Source organism: Chiloscyllium punctatum, chromosome 2 (assembly GCF_047496795.1).
Source record: "Chiloscyllium punctatum isolate Juve2018m chromosome 2, sChiPun1.3, whole genome shotgun sequence".
Lineage (NCBI taxonomy): Eukaryota > Metazoa > Chordata > Chondrichthyes > Orectolobiformes > Hemiscylliidae > Chiloscyllium > Chiloscyllium punctatum.
Window position 1 is genome coordinate 32,986,804 of NC_092740.1, and position 20,219 is coordinate 33,007,022.

The 20,219-nt window shown below is 42.0% G+C and overlaps 1 protein-coding gene across 7 annotated transcripts in view; it reads right to left on the reverse strand.

Annotated features, from left to right (window-relative positions):
- The window catches only part of irf2b (interferon regulatory factor 2b), a 66,897-nt gene that overhangs the window by 14,154 nt on the left and 32,524 nt on the right, over positions 1–20,219 (reverse strand). For 6 of the 7 annotated variants that reach the window (XR_011964113.1, XM_072595020.1, XM_072595000.1 and 3 more), the window contains 3 exons: positions 14,047–14,139; positions 7,814–7,913; positions 991–1,167 (listed from right to left, as the gene is read on the reverse strand). Coding sequence is in view for 6 of the 7 variants with exons in the window: in XM_072595020.1 (XP_072451121.1) it covers positions 991–1,167; positions 7,814–7,913; positions 14,047–14,133 (364 nt within the window). In the remaining variant the exon portion in view is untranslated. The remainder of the gene's footprint in view (positions 1–990; positions 1,168–7,813; positions 7,914–14,046; positions 14,140–20,219) is intronic. The other variant, XM_072595049.1, reaches the window with a different exon arrangement.

The following is a 20,219-nucleotide window of genomic DNA, read 5'->3' on the forward strand; positions in this document are numbered from 1 at the left end:
CTGCCTGCTTTCACTTCAAAAACCTTTTCACTTTTCCCCTTCATTTCCATTTTCCATTCCCCGGTCTCCGAAATCCCGGCAGGTGAAAGGCTGGAAGGGTGGATTCCAAGAGGTAGGGGATTATGTGCTGCTTTCTCCCTGCCCAACAAACTATTCCCTTTACCCATCCTGAGACCCTTGACCTTTCCACCCTGAAATTAAAAGCTGCAGGAAAACCCATCCTTCTGAAAAGCTGCATTGGTATAATCTTTTGACTTGCTTTTCCCAAGAAGGATATGTCTAATTTCCAAATTGCTCATCATGATCCAACCTCTGCATTTCCACAATCATCTGATTACTTTCTTTTTTTCAATAATTGCAATATATTTTTAGCAGTGACTACAACTATGCATAATGCTGTAAGTACAATTTATAGATTAACTTGCTTGCTTTAGTATTCTGGCTCAAAATTAACCTTTAATAAAACTCAACATCTCAATTGCAGTTTGCATTTTTCTACATTGAACTACATCTGCCCCGGTCTGCCCAATTTGTGCTAAGATTGTTGACGGAAGTAATTTCAAGACTCTCTTCCAACTCCACCACTACTCCGCCATATCCCAAACTCTTCCCAATACCATTTGGACTGAGTTACCAACAAAGTTCACTGAGATGGATAGCATAAATAAATTCAAGAAGAAAATTAGGTGTTCTTTCCTGGAGAAGGAACAAGTGGATACTGCTCCTCACTGAATATGAGATGGTTAAGTTAAACTGGTTCATTTCCTCACATTACCAAACATTCTTACATTTATGTGCTAACAATAAGGATTGAGTTTCAATGGCGTAATCAATGTCATAGTTCAAATCATAGACTTAAACTATCAACTATCAGACTCATGGTTGATAATGTCATCTGAATCCCCTGATAGAATCATGATTTGAAAGCAACTCAACTGTCCATTAAAAATTCTGTAGATTTGGTTTGAAAACCAAGTGCTCATCAAGTACCTTTTTTATTTGGTTTTTCAGTAGCTGGTAGCATTCTGTACACCCTGTATGCATTACTCCCCTTTTTGATACTTTTGTCCTTTACTTCCTCTATGTCAGGTAATGAGTTCATGGCACAGCGGAAATTGGCCTTCCATGTCTTAGGGTCAGGTTTGTCGACACCATGATGGTACTTTCCTGTCAGTATAAAGAAACAACAAACAAGGGAACAGCCATTTAGCACTAAAATTAAGATTTATTGTGGATTGGTCATTCAAGCTCTATTAATTAAAATTGAACATATATTAAACAGTCTTATACTACATATTTAAATCGGGACAAATGTACAAGATACTTGTAACAAATTCCACTCATTGTGAATTTAATGACGCTATTAACCCATATTGGACCTGGTGTTGGGGAATGAACCAGGCCAGATGGTAGAAGTTGCAGTGGGGGATTTCTTTGGGAAAAGTGACTACAATTCTGTAAGTTTTAAAGTACTCACAGACAAAGATGAGAGTGGTCCTAGGGGAAGAGTAATAATCTGGACCAAGGCCAATTATATCAAAATTAGGCAGGAGCTGGGAAATGTGGATTGGGGGCAGCTATTTGAAGGAAAGTCCACGTTTGATATGTGGGAGGCTTTCAAAGATAGGTTGAAGATAGTGCAGGATAGGCATGTACCTTTGAAAATAAGGGATAGGAAAGGCAAGATTCGTGAACCGTGGATGACAGTTGACAGCGACCCACCCTCCCATTCTGGCACTTTCCCCTGCCACAGCAGGAACTGTAAAACATGTGCCCACACCTCCTCCCTCACCTCTATCCAAAGCCCTAAAGGAGCCTTCCACATCCATCAAAGTTTTACCTGCACATTCACTAATATCATTTATTGCATCCGTTGCTCCCGATGTGGTCTCCTCTACATTGGGGAGACTGGGCGCCTCCTAGCAGAGCGCTTTAGGGAACATCTCCAAGACACCCGCACCAATCAACCAAACCGCCCCGTGGCCCAACATTTCAAATCCCCCTCCCACTCTGCTGAGGACATGGAGATCCTGGGCCTCCTTCACCGCCACTCCCTCACCACCAGACGCCTGGAGGAAGAACGCCTCATCTTCTGCCTCGGAACACTTCAACCCCAGGACATCAATGTGGACTTCAACATTTCCCCTTCCCCCACCTCATCAAACTTCCAGCTCAGCACTGTCTCCTTGACTTGGCCGACCTGCCTATCTCCTTTTCCACCTATCCACTCCACCCTCTCCTCCTTGACCTATCACCTTCATCTCCTCACCCATTGTACTCTATGCTACTCTCTCCCCACCCCCACCCTCCTCTAGCTTATCTCTCCACGCTTCAGGCTCACTGCCTTTATTCCTGATGAAGGGCTTTTGCCCGAAACGTCGATTTCGCTGCTCATTGGATGCTGCCTGAACTGCTGTGCTCTTCCAGCACTACTAATCCAGTATTTGGTTTCCAGCATCTGCAGTTATTGTTTTTACCAATGTGAGATTAGCCAAGAGGAAAAGGGAAGCATACATAAGGTCCAGGCAGTGAAGAACAGAATGGGCTGTAGAGGAAAATTGGGAGAGTAGGACCAATCTTAAACAAGGAATCAAGCGGGCTAAAAGGGGTCATGAAATAACTTTAGCGAGCAGAATTAAGGAGAATCTCAAGGCCTTTTATTCTTATATAAGAAGCAAGAGGGTAACCAGAGAAAGGGATGTACTGGATTAGTGGTGCTGGAAGAGAAAGGAATGGTCCACTAAAGGATAAGGAAGGAAGGTTATGTGTTGAACCTGAGTGAATGGGCGAGATTCTCTGCATCAGTGTTCTCTGAGAAGAGGGACATGAATGTTGAGATTAGAGATAGAAGTTTGTTAACTCTGGATCATGTTGACATAAGGAGGGAAGATGTGTTGGGTAGGCCAAAGGACATAAAGGTGGACAAAACCCCAGGACCAGATGGGATCTATCCCAGGTTGCCGAGAGAGGCGAGAGAGAAATAGCTTCAGCCCTGACAGATACCTTTGTAGCATCCTTAAACACAGGTAAGGTGCCGGAGGACTGGAGGGCTGCTCATGTTGAACAAGAAGGATAGTAGGGATATTCTGGTGAGCCTGACGTCAGTGGTGGGAAAGTTGCTGGAGAAGGTACTGAGGGATAAAATTTATTTATATTTGGAAAAGGATGGGCTTATCAGTGATAGGCAACATGGCTTTGTGCGGGGGGAGATCGTGTCTTATCAACTCAATAGAGTTCTTTGAGGAAGTGACCAAGTTGATAGATGAAGGAGGGGATGCAGATGTCATATACATGGACTTTAGTAGGATATTTGATAAGGTTCCCCATGGTAAACTAATGGAGAAAGTGAAGTCACATGGTGTGCAGGGTGCTCTAGCTAGGTGGATAAAGAAATGGTTGAACAACAGGAGACAGAAAGTAGTAATTGAAGGGAGTTTCTCGAAATGGAGAAAGGTGACCAGTGGTGTTCCACAGGGATCAGTGCTGGGGCCACTGTTATTTGTGATATACATAAATGATCTGGAAGAGGGCACTGTTGGTCTGATCAGTAAGTTTGCAGATGACAAGAAGATTGGTGGAGTAGCAGAAAGCATAAGGGACTGTCAAAGAATACAGGAGAATATAGATAGACTGGGGAGTTGGGCGGAAAAGTGGCAGATGGAGTTAGAGCCAGGCAAATGTGAGGTGATGCATTTTGGGAAGTCTAATTCTAGAGCGGACTATACCTTAAATGGAAGAGCCTTGGGAAAAGTTGATGAGCAGAGAGTTCAGGTCCATTGTACTCTGAAGGTGTCTGAATAGGTGGATAGAGTGGTCCAGAAGGCATATGGTACGCTTGCTTTCATCGGACGGGGTATTGAGTATAAGAACTGGCAGGTCATGTTAAAATTGTACAAGACATTGGTTCAACTGCATTTGGAATACTGTGTACATTTCTGGTCGCCACATTACCAAAAGGACGTGGACACTTTGGAGAGGGTGCAAAGAGGTTTACGAAGATGTTGCCTGGTATGGAAGGTGCTAGCTATGAAGAGAGGTTGAGTAGGTTAGGATTGTTTTCATTAGAAAAAAGGAGATTGAGGGGGGACCTGATTGAGATCTACAAAATCATGAAGGGTATTATTCTTATATAAGAAGCAAGTGGGTAACTAGATAAAGGATTGGTTCACTAAAAGATAATGAAGGAAGGCTGTGTACTGAACCTGAGAGAATGGGTGAGATTCTGAATGATTACTTTGCATCAGTGTTCACTGAGGAGAGGAACATGATGAATCTTGAGATTAGAAATAGAAGTTTGATTAGTCTGGATTATGTTGGCATAAGTAGGGAAGATGTGTTGGTTATGCTAGAGGTTAAGGTGAACAAATCCCCAGGACCAGATGGGATCTATCCCAGGTTGCTGAGGGAGGCAAGAGAGGAAATAGCTGGGGCCCTGACAGATATCTTTGTGACATCCTTAAATACAGGTGACTTGCCAAAGGACTGGAAGGTTGCTCATGTTGTCTCCCTGTACAAGAAGGGTAGTAGCGATATTCCAGGTAACTATGGGCCAGTGAGCCTGTTGTCAGTGGTGGGAATGTTGCTGGAGAGGGTACTGAGAGATAGGAACTATTTATATTTGGAAAGGAATGAGCTTATCAGTGGTGGGCAGGGGAGATCATGCCTTGCCAACTTGATAGAGTTCTTCGAGGAAGTGACCAAGTTATTAGATGAAGGAAGGGCTGTTGATGTCATATACATGGACTTTAGTAAGGCGTTTGCTAAGGTTTCCCATCGTAGACTAATGGAGAAAGTGAAGTCAAATGGTGTGCAGGGTGTTCTAGCTAGGTGGATAAAGAACTGGTTGAGCAACAGAAGACAGAGAGTAGTAGTTGAAGGGAGTTTCTCGAAATGGAGAAAGGTGACCAGTGGTGTTCCACAGGGGTCAGTGTTGGGGCCACTGTTGTTTGTAATATACATAAATGATCTAGAAGAGGGCACTGTTGGTATGATCAGCAAGTTTGCAGATGACACAAAGATTGGTGGAATAGCAGAAAGCATAAGGGACTATCAGTGAATATAGGAGGATATACATAGACTGGAGAGTTGGGCGTAAAAGTGGCAGATGGCTTTCAATCCAGATAAATGTGAGGTGATGCATTTAGGCAAGTCTAATTCTACAGTGAATTATACAATGAATGGAAGAGCCTTGGGAAAAGTTGATGGGCAGAGAGATCTGGGAGTGCAGGTCCATTGTACCCTGAAGGTTGCTGCACAGATGGATAGAGTGGTCAAGAAGGCATATAGTATGCTTTCCTTCATCGGACGGGGTATTGAGTATAAGAGCTGGCAAGTCATGTTAAAATTATACAAGACATTGGTTCAGCCACATTTAGAATACTGTGTACAGTTCTGGGCACCACATTACCATAAGGATGTGGATGCTTTGAAGTGGGTGCAGAGAGGGTTTACGAGGATGTTGCCTGGTATAGAAGGTGCTAGCTACGAAGAGTGGTCGAGTAGGTTAGGTTTATTTTCACTAGAAAAAAGGAGATTGGGGGGGGACCTGATTGAGGTTTACAAAATCATGAAGGGTATAGACAGGGTGGATAGAGACAAGCTTTTTCCCAGGGTGAAGGATTCAATAACGAGAGGTCACGCTTTCAAGGTGAGAGGTGGAAAGTTTAAGGGGGATACACGCGGCAAGTACTTCACACAGAGGGTGGTGGGTGTTTGGAACGCGTTGCCAGCAGAGATGGTAGAGGCAGGCATGGTAGATTCATTTAAGATGTGTCTGGACAGATGCATGGGTAGGTGGGGAGCAGAGGGATTCAGATGCTTAGGAATTGACCTGTCGACAGGTTTAAACAGTACATTTGGATCGGCTCAGGCTTGGAGGGCCGAAGGGCCTGTTCCTGGGCTGTAAATTTTCTTTGTTCTTTGTATAGACAGGGTAGATAGAGATAAGCTTTTTCCCAGGGCGAGGGATTCAACAACGAGAAGTCACGTGTTCAAGGTGAGAGGCGAAAAGTTTAAGGGGGTACACGCAGCAAGTACTTTACACAGAGGGTGGTAGGTGCCTGGAACGCTTTGCCAGCAGAGGTAGTAGAGGCAGGCATGGTAGATTCATTTAAGGCACATCTGGACAGATGCATGAGTAGGTGGGGAGCAGAGGGATACAGATGCTTAGGAATTGGGTGATAGGTTTAGACAGTGGATTTGGATTGGCTCAGGCTTGGAGGGCTGAAGGGCCTGTTCCTGGGCTGTAAACTTTCTTTGTTCTTTCTTTATTTAATGGTTACCACTTTTATTAAAATAGTGATGAGGCATATGACACAAACCCGTCATGATTATTTTCTATTAATTTATACAAAAATAATTAATTCCTAGTTTACTATCTCTAAACCTCACCAGTGTTTTTTTTCCTAAATCCATTAAGTTTACATACACATTCCCTTGGAAAATTCACCCAAATGTTCTAATTTCATTCTGATTTTTCACGAAAATATGCTAACAGGCATCAGCTCATCCAGCGTCAGTACTTAACTCTTACTTTGAAATACCTAATACTCAGGTGCCAGGCTGTGCTAGTCTTTAAAACATTTTTTTTTAAAAAAAGATCATATTGGTCTTGCGTTTACAAATAGAAACATGGAATAGGAAACCAAGGAAGTTGCGGAGAACCTTCATAAATCCCTGGTTTGGCCGCAATTGGAGTTTGGTGTTCAGTTCTAGCCAATACATTTTAAGAAGGATATGTGTAATAAAGGTTTATTAGAATGCTCTCAGAGATGAGGGACTTCATTTACGTAATTAGGTAGAAAAACTGGTGTTGATCTCCTTACTGAGAATGTTGAGAGGAGATTTGGCATTCATTGTCATGAGGGTGTCAACAGAAGAAACAGGGAGAAATTATTCTGAATGTTGAAAGAGTCAGGAATTAGAGGACTCTTGAGAGAAGATGAGTGAAAAAGGAAACAACAGCGATGTGAGCATAAAAACATATAATAAGGAGCAGGAGTAGGCCATTCAGCCCTCCAAGCCTGCTCCACCATTCAGACAAGAACATGGCTGATCCGATTTCAACCTCAACCAGTCATTTGCCCATTTCTGCGATAATCTTTCATCCTTTTGGTAATCAAGAATCGATTTAACTTTGCATTAAAAATATTTAAAGATTCTGCATCCACTGCCTTTTGAGGAAGGGAGTTCCTCAGAGAAAAAATCTTTTTACATATATTGTGATTAGATCTGGAATACATTGCCTGAGGATGGAGTGGAAGCAAATTCAATCTTGGCTCCCAAGATGCAGTAGGAAAGGAATCTTAACAGGATTCTGCAGGACTATAGGGAGAGGGCAGGGGAGTGGGACTGCGTGAGCTGCTCTAGTTGAGAGCCAACACTGAGCTGACAGGCTAGGTAGCGTCCTTCTCCACTGTAACAATTCTCTGATTCAATGGTTCTGTGATTTTGTACAATTTCAGCCAGAGCATTTTTTTTAAAATCATTCATGGCACAAGAGCCACACTGGCTAGTTCAGCATTTTTTTTGTAATTGCCTTCATGTCTTCGGAGTCTGTTAGATATTATTTCACTGAATTCCTCCACTGAGAGTAATTAACTTTCTCACCTCACATGGTTTGATTACAGTTTGACCACATTTCCACCCTCCTAACTGGGGAAAGATGGCTGGTAGCTCTGAAAGCATTAATTTTGTTGAGAAAACAATTCCCAAATTATCAACATAAAATGTATTTCAATGACTTTAATTGATTATTCCCAACTTGTTTTTGCTTTTAATTTATGAATTTATGGGTCCACTTTTATTTATCTACCTGTATGAACCGCCCAATTCTTAAATAAAGGAGCATCTTTCTCCACATCCCATCCATGTCGAGCAGCATGCATCCACGGAATCTGAAAAATCATCTTCTCCTAGAAAAGTAACACCATAGTTAATTTAAGGCCAATATATGTACAACACAACTATCATCAAACATTTTTTGAAAGTATAATTTCTCAGGGGCATGGGCATTATTGGCATATATTGTTCTAGTATATTTCCAGTTACCGTTGAGAAAGTGGTAACTGGCCTCCTCCTATTGCAGTTTGCGATGAAGGTACTCCCACAATTCACCCCTCAGCCTTTGACACTCCAGGGAAAATAGCCCCAGCCTATTCAGCTTCTCCCTGTAGCTTAAACCCTCCAAACCCAGCAACCTTCTTATAAATCTTTCCTGCACTCTTTGTAGCTTCACAACGTCCTTCCTATAGTAGCGAGACCAGAATCGGAGCAGTATTCCAAAAGTGACCCAACCAATATCCTGCAAGGCCACAACATGACAGCCTGTATTCAATACACTGAGCAATAAAGGCAAGTGTACCAAACTCCTTCATCATACCCTAGCTACCTGTGACTCTAAAGAACTACGAACCTACGCCCCAAGATCTCTCTGTTTGAAAATCACTCCTTGGACCCTACCTGAGGTACCTTGCCAAAATGCAACACCTAACGTGTTTCTATAAATAAATAAATAAATACATGATAGTAGTCTCGTTATATTTTCAAATGCTTTGGCAGTTCAAAGCCTGACTTTGAGGTGTGTGTTTAATCAGCAGAGAGAATCTACTGCAAACAATGCGATCATTCATCCTGTAATTCTGCAATTTAGTACTGAGTCACCACGACAACTTGTGGATGTGAGATGCTTTAGCCTGACACACAAAACATCCTCTGAACAACAGGAAGTTGACTAATCATGCTACACCTGTTATTACAAATGCTCAACAATGTGCATTTGTATAACACCTTTAATCTTGTATAATCTATGAAGGTGGGAAACCTGCCACTCAAAGGTGGCAACTTTGAAAAGATCTGCTCAAGTTCATTCATCTCTTCTAAGCAACCAAATACAGAACATCAAAGGTATAAAAGTGATAAATCTCCCTTGGAAACAATGCAAAGAGCATGCAGTGCCTTTCATGTTAGGGCAGAAATGTCTCTCTAATGTATGTCACTTATAACCCAGAGTATTCATGGCTCATGAGGCATAATGGCTGTTCCTATCGGTTTTCTCTATCACGGTCTGCTTGAAGTGTTATGTGATCACAGTGATCCTGTGCTCAACAACACAATGTAATGGAAAACAGCCAATGTGAGGCCAAATGTCTCCAGTGTTCTTCCTACTGGACATTTCATGTACTTAAACCTGCGCTAGGTGGCCAAGGTATTCACACAATTCCTATTAATCCACTCAGGGGCGGTTAGCTCAGCTGACTGAATGGCTGACTTGCAATGTCAGCTCAAGTTACCACAGATGACTCTCCTTCTCAACCCTTCCCCTTACCTGAGGCACGGTGGCCCTCAGGTTAAACCACCAAGAGTTGTCTCTCGATAATGGGAGAGCAGCTCAATGGTCTGGTGGGGCTATGGCCTTTCACCTTTATAGATCCACAACTGTCTCTGCTGAGGAAATCTAGGAATGTTGGGCCAGCTTCTATGGAAGGATTAGGCTGCTTTGCTAACAGAACCTTAAGACACCCCTACATCAGGAACAAATGGGGGAAGGACTAAGCCCACACTTGTGGCAGCGAGACTGACTCAGAAATCTTCTGAGAGATAGCCCCCAATGAGCTGTCACATACCATCCAACAAGGCCAGTGGGTGGGCTCTCCGTCCCATCAGTCTTAACTCCAAAGGTCTCCGGTCAGAAACCGTGAGGCTGCCTCAACATGGAGACATCCTCAGAAGTAGAAGCTAAACAGTGAGGGGCAATGTTGGCAAGTTTCGCAGAACAGACTCCCCTCCAGAAAAATCATTTCCCCCCTCGGTGGAGTGGGTGGTTGGGGAAACCTTTCCAGCCTGTAGTCCCATTATGGAGGAAATTAGCCAAGCCACAAATCTATGCCTATGTGGGTTCCACAATGTTAAATTGCTGCCCGCTCTGACCAGTGATCTCCATCCCTCCAACCCTCTACCCCACCCCGCAGACATCCCTGACCGGGAGAATGTATCAGGGAGTCTTCCCATTGTAGCCTACCACCACTGTTCCAGCCCTTCCACTTTCAAGAATCAGAGAAATTCCTATGACGTCCTTCCCCATCCGCTCCCAATCACTGAATCCCCTCTCAGAGGAATTGGGAATATAATAAAATTCCCTTATAGAAAATAATAGCTAGCTTGGACTGGACAAGCCGCACACTCTCACAGGACAAAGTGAGAACTTCAGATGCTGGGGATCAGAGTTGAGAGTGTGGTGCTGGAAAAGCACAACAGGTCAGGCAGCATCCGAGGAGCAGCATAAGCCCTTCAACAGAAATGAGCATTCTCATCAGCTCATTCCCACTGTCGATTCTCCTGCTCCTTGGATGCTGCCTGACCTATGCTTTTCCAGTATATACTCTGCAACAGAACTTTGTTGACAGCTCAGTCTCATCATCAATATTTATTTTAATTTCTCCTTAAACCTTTCATGGCTAGAATTCCAAAGCTCTTTCTGCATACACCAGCAAAAACTATTCCAGAAGTGAAGTGGAGGGGTCAGAAATGGGCCAGAACTTTCCAGCCTTTTAATGTTGAGTATTAACAACTTTAGATTTCTACCCCTGTTTCCAATTTCTCTCAGCAGCGTGTCCTGGTAATAGTGCCTGACTGTACCAGAGTCACTTCAGGTGAAGGAGGTATTACCTGCAGTTTGTGCTGGAGGTCTCCCTACAATGATGTTGGGATTCAAATCCTGCTCCTCGGAGTCTACATCTTCCTTCATCACATTCCCAGGCTCAGGAACATTCCCCTCTTTGTCAGATTTTCCTTCCCCATCAGCTCTTCAACTGTAAACATTTTGCTTTTATTGTCAACTGTCCCTCAATTCGATAAAGATATTCCTCAAGGACACAAGCTTCTGCCTTGGTTATTTAAGTGACTGATCTGCCAATTCTTAACCTCTTTGAGCACAAGAAGCAGGACTCTGACATGCCCTTAACTTACTGTCTCACAAAGATGACCTATCGATAACAAGAGAGTTCCAAAGAGTCTTACTGTTCGAAACTGTAACAGACAAAAACCTAGCCCGTGAAATCTTTCCTCATAATGCAATTCATCCATTTCAGGTATTACTCGTAAACATTCTCTGAAGTGGTGCTACGCATTTATATAATTTCATAAATAAAGTGACCAACAGTATTTCAGATGTAGTCTCCCAAGTGGAGTATAACTTCCCTACTTTTGTATCCAATTCCCTTGCCATACATGATTAACATTCTATTAGCATTCCTAATTACTTGCTGCAACTGCATATTAACCTTTTGTGAATCACACATTAAGGCACCCAATTTCCTCTGTGTCTCAGAGCTCTGCAATCTTTCACTATTTGTATATCACACCTTCTTTCAATCTTCCTGCCAAAATCAACAATTTCTTACTTTCTCACATTATACTCCACTTGCCAAATCTTTGCTCACTTGCAAAATCTATCTTTTTATAGTCCTTTCATAATTCCCTTTTCTACCTGTCTTTTTGCCATCAACAAATTTCTTCCTTCCTTTCATCTGGTCCTTCATATTAATTGTAAACAGCAGGAGTCCCCCTGTACTGCTCCAGGGAGCAGACCACTTGTAACATTTTGCCAAACCAAAAACGATCCACCTTTGCCTATTCTCTGCTTCCCATTTGTCAGTTAGTTTTCTATCCATGTTAATAATTTATCTATAACACTATGAATTCTTATTTTCCACAAACTTCACTATTGTTGCAATTTATCAATTGTACTCAATTTAACAAACCAGTTAATAAAGCATGTAGAATCTTGGGCTTTAAAAGTCATGGAGTCATAGAGATGTACAGCACAGAAACAGACCCTTCAGTCCAACCAGATATCCCAATCTAATCTAGTCCCATTTGTCAGAACTTGGTCCATAGCCCTTTAAACCCTTCCTAAGCATATACCCATCCAAATGCCTTTTAAATGCTGTAACTGTACCAGCCTCCACCACTTCTTCTGGCAGCTAATTCCAAACAGACACCACCCTCTGTGAAAAAATTACCCTTAGGTCCCTTTTAGATCTTTCCCCTCTCACCATAAACCTATGCCCTTTAGTTCTGGACTCCCCCAGCCCAGGCAGAAGACGTTGTCTATTCATTCTATCCGTGCCCCTCATGATTTTATAAATCTCTATGAGGTCACCCCTCAGCCTCCGACGCTCCAGGGAAAACAGCCCCAGCCTATTCAGCCTCTCCCTGTAGCTCAAATCCTCTAGTCCTGACAATATCCTTGTAAATCTTTTCTGAACCCACTACTCAATTTGAACCACCTCTGGTGTAACAGGTCCAATTTTAGGTATCACACTTTCCAATTAGGTGTGAAGGTTGTGGGGTGGTTACAACTGTGATTTACTAGGAGACTCCAGGGAATGAGGGATCAAAGTATGGAGAAAATGAAGTTGCTCTACTTAGTAACAAGGTTAAGGTTTGATGAAGATGTTTAAAATGTTGAAGGGCTGGGATACAATTTAAAAAAAAACAACTCTGAAGCTCTGTTATCGAGGGCACAGATTTAAGATTATTTGCAAAAGGAGCAGAAAAAACATGAGGATTTTCTGATGTAATGAGTGGCTAGGATTTGGAATGCACAGTCTGACAGATTGGTTGACACCAATTCAACAGGAGCATTCAAAAGGGGATTGAATAATTTGAAGCAGAAACACTTTTACAGAAATGGCAAAAGGGGAGGTTGGGACTAGCTTGATTGTTTCTTGAAATATCAGCCACACCCAATGAGTTAAATGGCCTCCTTCTGTGCTGTACTATTCTAGATCTCGCAGATAAATCACTCATATTCTTTCACAGACTCATTCTATTTTACCCTTTACCTATCACCTTTTCCCTGCCTCTGAAGATACTTAAAAACCATGCATTTCAATATTAGTACAGTTTGAATGAAGCATCACAAGGCTTTTTTTCCGTTTCTCTTCCCCCCTCAAGTGTTTCTAACATTTCCTGCCTTTTGTTAGAGATATACGAGGTCCATGAGTTGTGCACCAGTGTCTCCGAGGCTTTGTAAGAAGTGGTATGCATGTCAAAGGGACGCACATGGTGGGAACAACCATTGAGCTGGTGAGACTTCAAATGCCAATATACCAAGAGAAAAAAAGACATCCTGGGATAGTCACAAGAGAGGTTCACCTTGGGGCTTAGGTAACGAAATGGAATTGCAGTAAATAACATTTTTATAATGCAAGTCCAAGGGAGGGCAGACATGTTTGGTTTGGTAGGACGGTGGGAGATAGGGATGGGGATCAAGCTGACTGGCTGGAGATGCTCAGGTTCCAGCAGCAGACAGGCAATGAAGATGTGGCAGCAATGAGTGCCAAACAAATGCCAGGCAAGATCCCAAGTGTAAAGGCTGGGGTAATGAGCTTTGCACTTGGGCAGCCTCAGAGCAAATTGTAAAGATTGGAGGAAAACGTGGAACAGTGCAAAAGTGCAAAACTCTTAGCACTTTCCTCTCTAAATTAAGGCTGTGACTGATCACTCATCAATTGCTATAATGCGCAAATGATGACTGTACTTTCAGTGCAGAGAAAAAGCCAAAGGCAATTCAAAGGAAAAATAAACAAGTCAATGATTAGGGTGGGGTGAAAAAAAACTGTTAGCCAATAGTGGGCCTTAAGCAAGCATTAAAGAAGACGAAGGATGTTGGAAGAACACTGGAACAAATTGCTGGAGATGTAACCACCACTGGTAGCAAGAGCTGAGGAGATTCTCACAGACTGGTGCAGTGGAATGGTGCAATGGAATTGGAGTTATACTGGGAAAGTAATTTCCAAAGACAGGGCCAACAGGACCTCAGCATATGGATAATTCCTGAATTAATCTCTCAATCTGGCACTTTAAAAGAAAAACACGACAGCTGACTCACTCTCTCAGTCTCAACAGACTATCTTTACCTCCACAATAAAATAGTGGGATCCTACTGCAGCTTCAAACACAAGAAATTATTTGGATAAATCAAAGAGGTTTTTCCATGGCATTAAATCGTCACTGCCTTTCTGAATATACTGGAGTCCTTACCTTATTTAGCCATTTCAAACCAGGTATTTTATTTGAATTTATTTGTTCTTCTAGCCATGGACGCATACGCATTCTCTCCACTGGCATTGCCACCTACAATAAAATGGAAAGCAGGAGAGGTGCTCAGTACTTAAGTAGTGCTAAAGGTATCTGCTGTAAAGCATTGCTCTTCCTGTTGAGAAGGAAAACTGAAGCGACATAAGGGAAGACTGTCTTTTTCCCTACAAATCAAAGGGAATCCACTGGTACAGTGGTTGCAAAGAAGGGATTTGACAGTAGAACCCAATGATTCTTAAGTGACTTCATTAATATATTTTGATCCTTCCCATTCCTTTCCAAAGGCTGATGTGGTTTTGATAGGAATAGTTAGATTCATTTCAGAAGAGCTATTCACATGGAAACAACAAACTCAAAAGGACAACATTATCAAGCAACCTTGATGCGAAAAACTAATGGACGAGTTTTAATTTTTAATATGTCTGAAAAGGTTAAAAAGATTTGTGACATCCATATGTTACAGACAGGACTAGATCCCAGCCCAGAGATAGGGACACCACCATTATGCCCCAACAGTGCCAAGATTTCACTTTATATAACTTTTACTCAAAGAATCAAACCAAAATCAATGTAAATTAAGCAAGAATTAACAGGTAAATTATATTCAATACGAACTATGAATTACAAAATAACTGATTTACATAACTGATACAACAAAGGTAGATATCATCATTTAGTGATAAAGATGTTAAATTTTGCTGAAAAAAAAGACATTGAATCAAAGCCTTTTGACTTGCTTTCATCAGAATAATTTGCATGAAATACCAATATGGAGGGGAAATAACTTTTTTTATTCTATAAGGAGGGAGTGCTGAGTGGTTAATAGATGAACTTTGATTGTTCGAATGCATGGCCACGGGCAATGCGCCAGATAGATGAATACTGACAGTTAACTGCCAAGTTTTGTTCAAATCTAAACTAGGATTGCCTCTGATTGGTCAAGGGACAGGGACTACCATGAAAAATGAACCAAGGAATACCTGTCTCCTGATTTACTGAGTTAAGAATAAGTGTACATGTCCTTTTTGCTTTAAAAAAACAAGATCATTGGCAATTCCTGAGGGACGCATTAAAGGTTTTTTTAAAAATTGCTCATGGAATACAAATGGTGCTGACTGGGCCAACACTTACTGCCAATCCCTAGTTGCTCTTGAGAAGCAATATATTTCCAGGTCAGGATGTTACGCCATTCAGATGGTTCCCACATACTAGTGTCCTTGTACTTCAACATGGTAATAGTCATGAATTTGGCAGGTGCTGTCTAAGGAGTTGCACTGAATTTCTGAAGATGAACAGACTGCTTCATTTGAATGTTGGTGGTGGTGGGAGTGAGGTTTGTGGATGTTTTACTGATCAAGTGGGCTGATGACACATGGATGTTTCAAGTTTCTTGAGGGCTGTTGGAGTTGCATCCATCTAGGCAAGTAGGCAGTATTCCATTACATTCCTTGTGGTTGTGGATAGGCTTTGGGGAATCAGGAGGTGGGTTACACATGGCAGAATTCCCAACCTCCAATCTGCTCTTGGGACCCCAGTATTTCATGGCTAGACAAGTGCAGTTTTGACCCAATGACACTGAAGGAACTGAAGTCAAAGGCCAACAGCTTCTGAGTCCTAAGGACCAATAGCCAGGGCCAAAGTGTTTTTTTCTTCTTCTTTTGAGATAAGGGATGTGGCGAGAGTGGCTCTAGTGGCTCAGAAAAAAGGTAGAGGAATGGCATTTACCTCCTTGGCCACCATCCAGGCCTTCAATTGAGGGTCCTGGAACCCAACCTCCACCTCCAGGCAATACTGGCAGGCAGGTCACCCTGGTTGGCAAACTACCCATCTTGTACACCTGCCAGGGAAGCAGGAAACATGGAACAGGGGAGGTGGGAAGTTGAGGTCCTTAAGTTATCATTAATCAGCCATCGAAGTCGAGTTGTTGAGTACTTAGTTGTTGAGGTGTCAAGAAGGGGGCAAGATTATCTCCAGGGCAAACTCACCCTCAATTATTTCCCATTCTCACCAACGCTAGGAAGGGGACAATTCTACCCTAGGTCTCCTAGTTTTACTTTATCCAAATTCTATAGATATATTCAACAACAAAACGCCACTATTCTGTAGCACTTATTTAGTCCAGCTCACAACAGTACGGATGGTGGAGATTCACTATCTGACCACTCGATAACATCTCAGTGCACGCTTTGGCCGACTATACAAAAACAATAGCGATATTTTACTTTCCCAAGCTGCTGAACCCCCAGATTGCAGGTTCCATTACTTATCAGCGGTCTTACAGACATGGATCCTCACAAACTGCCTGCCATGACTACCTGACAAAATTTAATCCGTGGGGGGACATCGCCCACGCACCCGGCCCCAGTGTGTGTTTCCTTAGCAACCTGAAATCACAGCCTGATTTCCCAGAAATCTGATGTCACAGTCAGGATTTCAAAATTGGCATCCCTTTTCACAGATCATAACATATAAATTAAACTTCAAATTATACCCTATTACTAAAATATGCACCTACAAGAGCTATACATAGAAGTGCTGAGAAAAAGTGGAGTGGAGAGGGGTTATTTATGTCCTGAACATTGATAGACTTTGCAAACAGGTCTTGTTCCATATTTTACTTGATAGAACATAAATTTATTTCACTTTTAAATATTTAAAGTTGCTCCATAATCCTTGAGTGGACATGCATGGAAGGAGAAAATTTGTCCATCATTAATCGCTGTGGATATGAAGAAACCTCCACCCACGTTTGGTTGACTCAGGGATATCATCACTACTAAGCTTGTTTTGAAGCCTATTTTGCAATGACAGCTTCTTCCCCTATTCTGGAAATTGTGAGCAGCACAATTCCTGATTGGCTTTCATCACAACACTCAGTCCCAGAAAAACAACTGCATAAAGTAGGCCACTTCGATTCTCCTGACCACAGGCACGCAAGTTTTGCTCGTGCATCCTATTTTTCTTATTTTGGATGCTGACTGGCTCGAAGATTTGAAGCATTTCCTATTTTGTTTCACATTTCAAACATTTCAAGTTTTCCTTTACAATGCCATGCTTGCAGCAATTTCTGTTGATGCAGAAAACAGTGTTTCCTCAGACAACGAAACAATGGCTCCAAACACAGGACACCGGAAACGCTTACAGGTTACACAAGATCGACAGCACAAAGTACAATCTGCTGAGGTACGCTCGGATGAAATGTCCAGAAATCAAGACTAATTTTCGTCATCAGTTCACTTGAGTGATGTGACTTATGATAATGAAACACTAATTTGGAGTCAGTAATTTTTCTTCCCTAGGCAGAAGTGAGGACCGCAGATGCTGGAGATTAGAGTCAAGTTTAGAGTGGTGCTGGAAATGTACATCAGGTCAGGCAGCATCCAAGGAGCAGGAAAATCTCCACGCTGCAGGCACCCTGCCTCTATTCCTGATGAAGGGCTTTTTCCCTGCTCCTCGGATGCTGCCTGACACGCTGTGCTTTTCCAGCACCACTCTAATTTTTATTCCCTGTCAAAGATTTCCTGTTTTTTAATCACACAAGTAACCAGATTATAATGACAAAGTCAGAGACCAAAGTTGGGTCTGCTTATAATACCACATGTTGTTTAAATTTAGCCTTAAAATCAGCCTTCGTTAGACACCATGGAAATTAATCTGTCATTTTGCAAGTCAATATTTCCATCTTCATTACCAAAAGGAAGACTAAAATGTACAGGTGTACAATCATAAGCTAATTGAAAGCTGCAATTATAGCTTATCTGTGCTTCTAGAGTCATAGGGGCTTAGGGAGTACTAAAACAAATTAGATCAGAGATGCTGGTCTCTGGAGATCGAAACAGAAAGGTATATATTAAAAAGAAACAGAGCTAAAATCATAGAAAACAATCAGCCATAGGATCCAGAACAACATCCAACCATAAAGTATTTACTGCACTGTCAGCTTGCACTACTTGTATTTCTTTTATTTTGTTATCACATCACCAAAAAAGAAACTAAATACACTATTCAATGATAACTGCAACGGAAACTGATTAGCCTTTACGGTGATAACTTGACAAGTTCCAAATAAAGTCACTTTGAGTGAGGGAAGGAGCTGGTACAATGGTTTACTGTGCCATTCTTCCACCTGTGAGGAGAATTCACCCCAGCCCACGTCTCGTGCAAGAAATAGTAATTGGGTGATTAAGGGAGCTGGGAGAAAAGGAAAGCAGTAATCATTTGCCTTCATTCTTTCTAGCTTTTTCGGTCTTTAGGAATTGGAGCTCACTCTGCTACAGGAGAACAGACTAGTTATTTGGTGCATATCAGGTAGGTACTAGAGGTGTATGCAGTTTCAAAATAATTTAGCATTAACAAAATGCATAAACATAAGTAAAGATATAACTGAATAACATAATTGAGTATTTAACTAGAACACGTTTAGGATGGCAAGACTGGTGACGAGTAATAGCTACAGTATATGAGAGCTCCTGGATATCACTTTAGTCCAAGGCAAACGCATTGGAACACAGGAACAGGAGGAGGCCATTCAGCCTCCGGAGCCTATTCCGCCATTCAGCTAATGGCTGATCCTGTCTTTGCCTGGTATTGTTTAGTCATTTCCTTAACAAAAATTTATCTATCTTCAATTTAAAATTAACAACTGATTGAGCAACAACTGCCATTTGTGGAAGAGAGTTCTGAATATCTCCCACCCTTTATGTGCAGAAGTGCTTCCTAATATCGCGCCTGAATGATTTAGGCCTAATTTTTAAGGCTATGCCCCCTGTTCTGGAATACCCAGTTTACCTTAATCTAACCTGTTAATAACCTGAAGACTCTGATCAGATCACCCCTTAATCTCCAATGTTCTAGAGAAAACATGCCTAATTTATACAAACTCTCCTTATAACTAAACTCCTGAAGCCCAGGTATCATTTGTATAAACCTACACTGTACTTCCTCCAAGGTCAATACATCCATCTTAAGGTGTCCAGAACTGTTCACAGTACTCCAAGTGAGGTCTAACCAATGACTGCATCATTCATGAATCCTCAGATACTAAAGCAGTCCATGTCCAAATACAGCATTACCTGGACGATATCTAGGCCTGGCTGACAAGTGGTAACTAACATCGGCACTACACAATTACCAGGCAATGACCATTCCAACAAGATCAAATCTAACCATCACCCCTTGACAACCAGTGGCATTACCATCACTAGTTCCCACACTATCAATATCCTGGAGGGTGTTACGGAAAGGGACTAAGCAAATAATTAATGTGGCTACAAAGACAGTTCAGAGACTAGGAATGCTGCAATAAGTAACACAGCCCCTGAATCAAAGCAGAATGCTCCCTACTTACCTGGCTGACAGCTCCAAAAACATTCATATCCACAAAAGAAAACTCCCTCCATATGGAGACTCAGTAGCAGCAGTGTTCCATTTATAAAAAACACTGCAGAAATTCTGCAAGGCTCCTTAACAGTACCTTTTAACCCCTGACCAGTACCATCTAGAATGACAAGAGCAGCAGATACACAGGAACACCATTACATGTAAGTTCCCCTCCAAGTCACTCACATCCTGACTTGGAAATATATTGCAGTTCCGTCACTGGGTCAAAATCCTAGAAGTCCCTTCCTTCCTTGCTATACCAATGGATGGCAGTGGTTCAAGAAGGCAGCTCACCACCACCTTATCAACAGCAACGAGGGATAGATAATAACTACTGGGCAGTAGTGAGGATCCCTCGACCTGAAATATTCACTCTGATTTCTCTCCACAGATGCTGCCAGACCTGCTGAGCAGATTCTGTTTTTGTTGTTATTAATAACTGCTGACCCAGCCAGTAATTCCCAATATCCCCTGAACTAAATGAAAAAACGTGAAAAGTTCATGAGCTTCAAATACTATTCTCAGTGCTGTCTCAGTAATCTGGGCCACGGTCAGAGGAAGATCTCCCTACTTTTATACTCTGTATCCCTTGCAATAAAGACCAACATTCCATTCACCTTCCTAATATCTTACTGCAACTACATGCTAACATCTTGTGATTTATAAATATTGATATCCAGATCCTTTTACTCGGCTATATTCTACAACCTCTCTCCAACTAAATAACTTTTCTATTT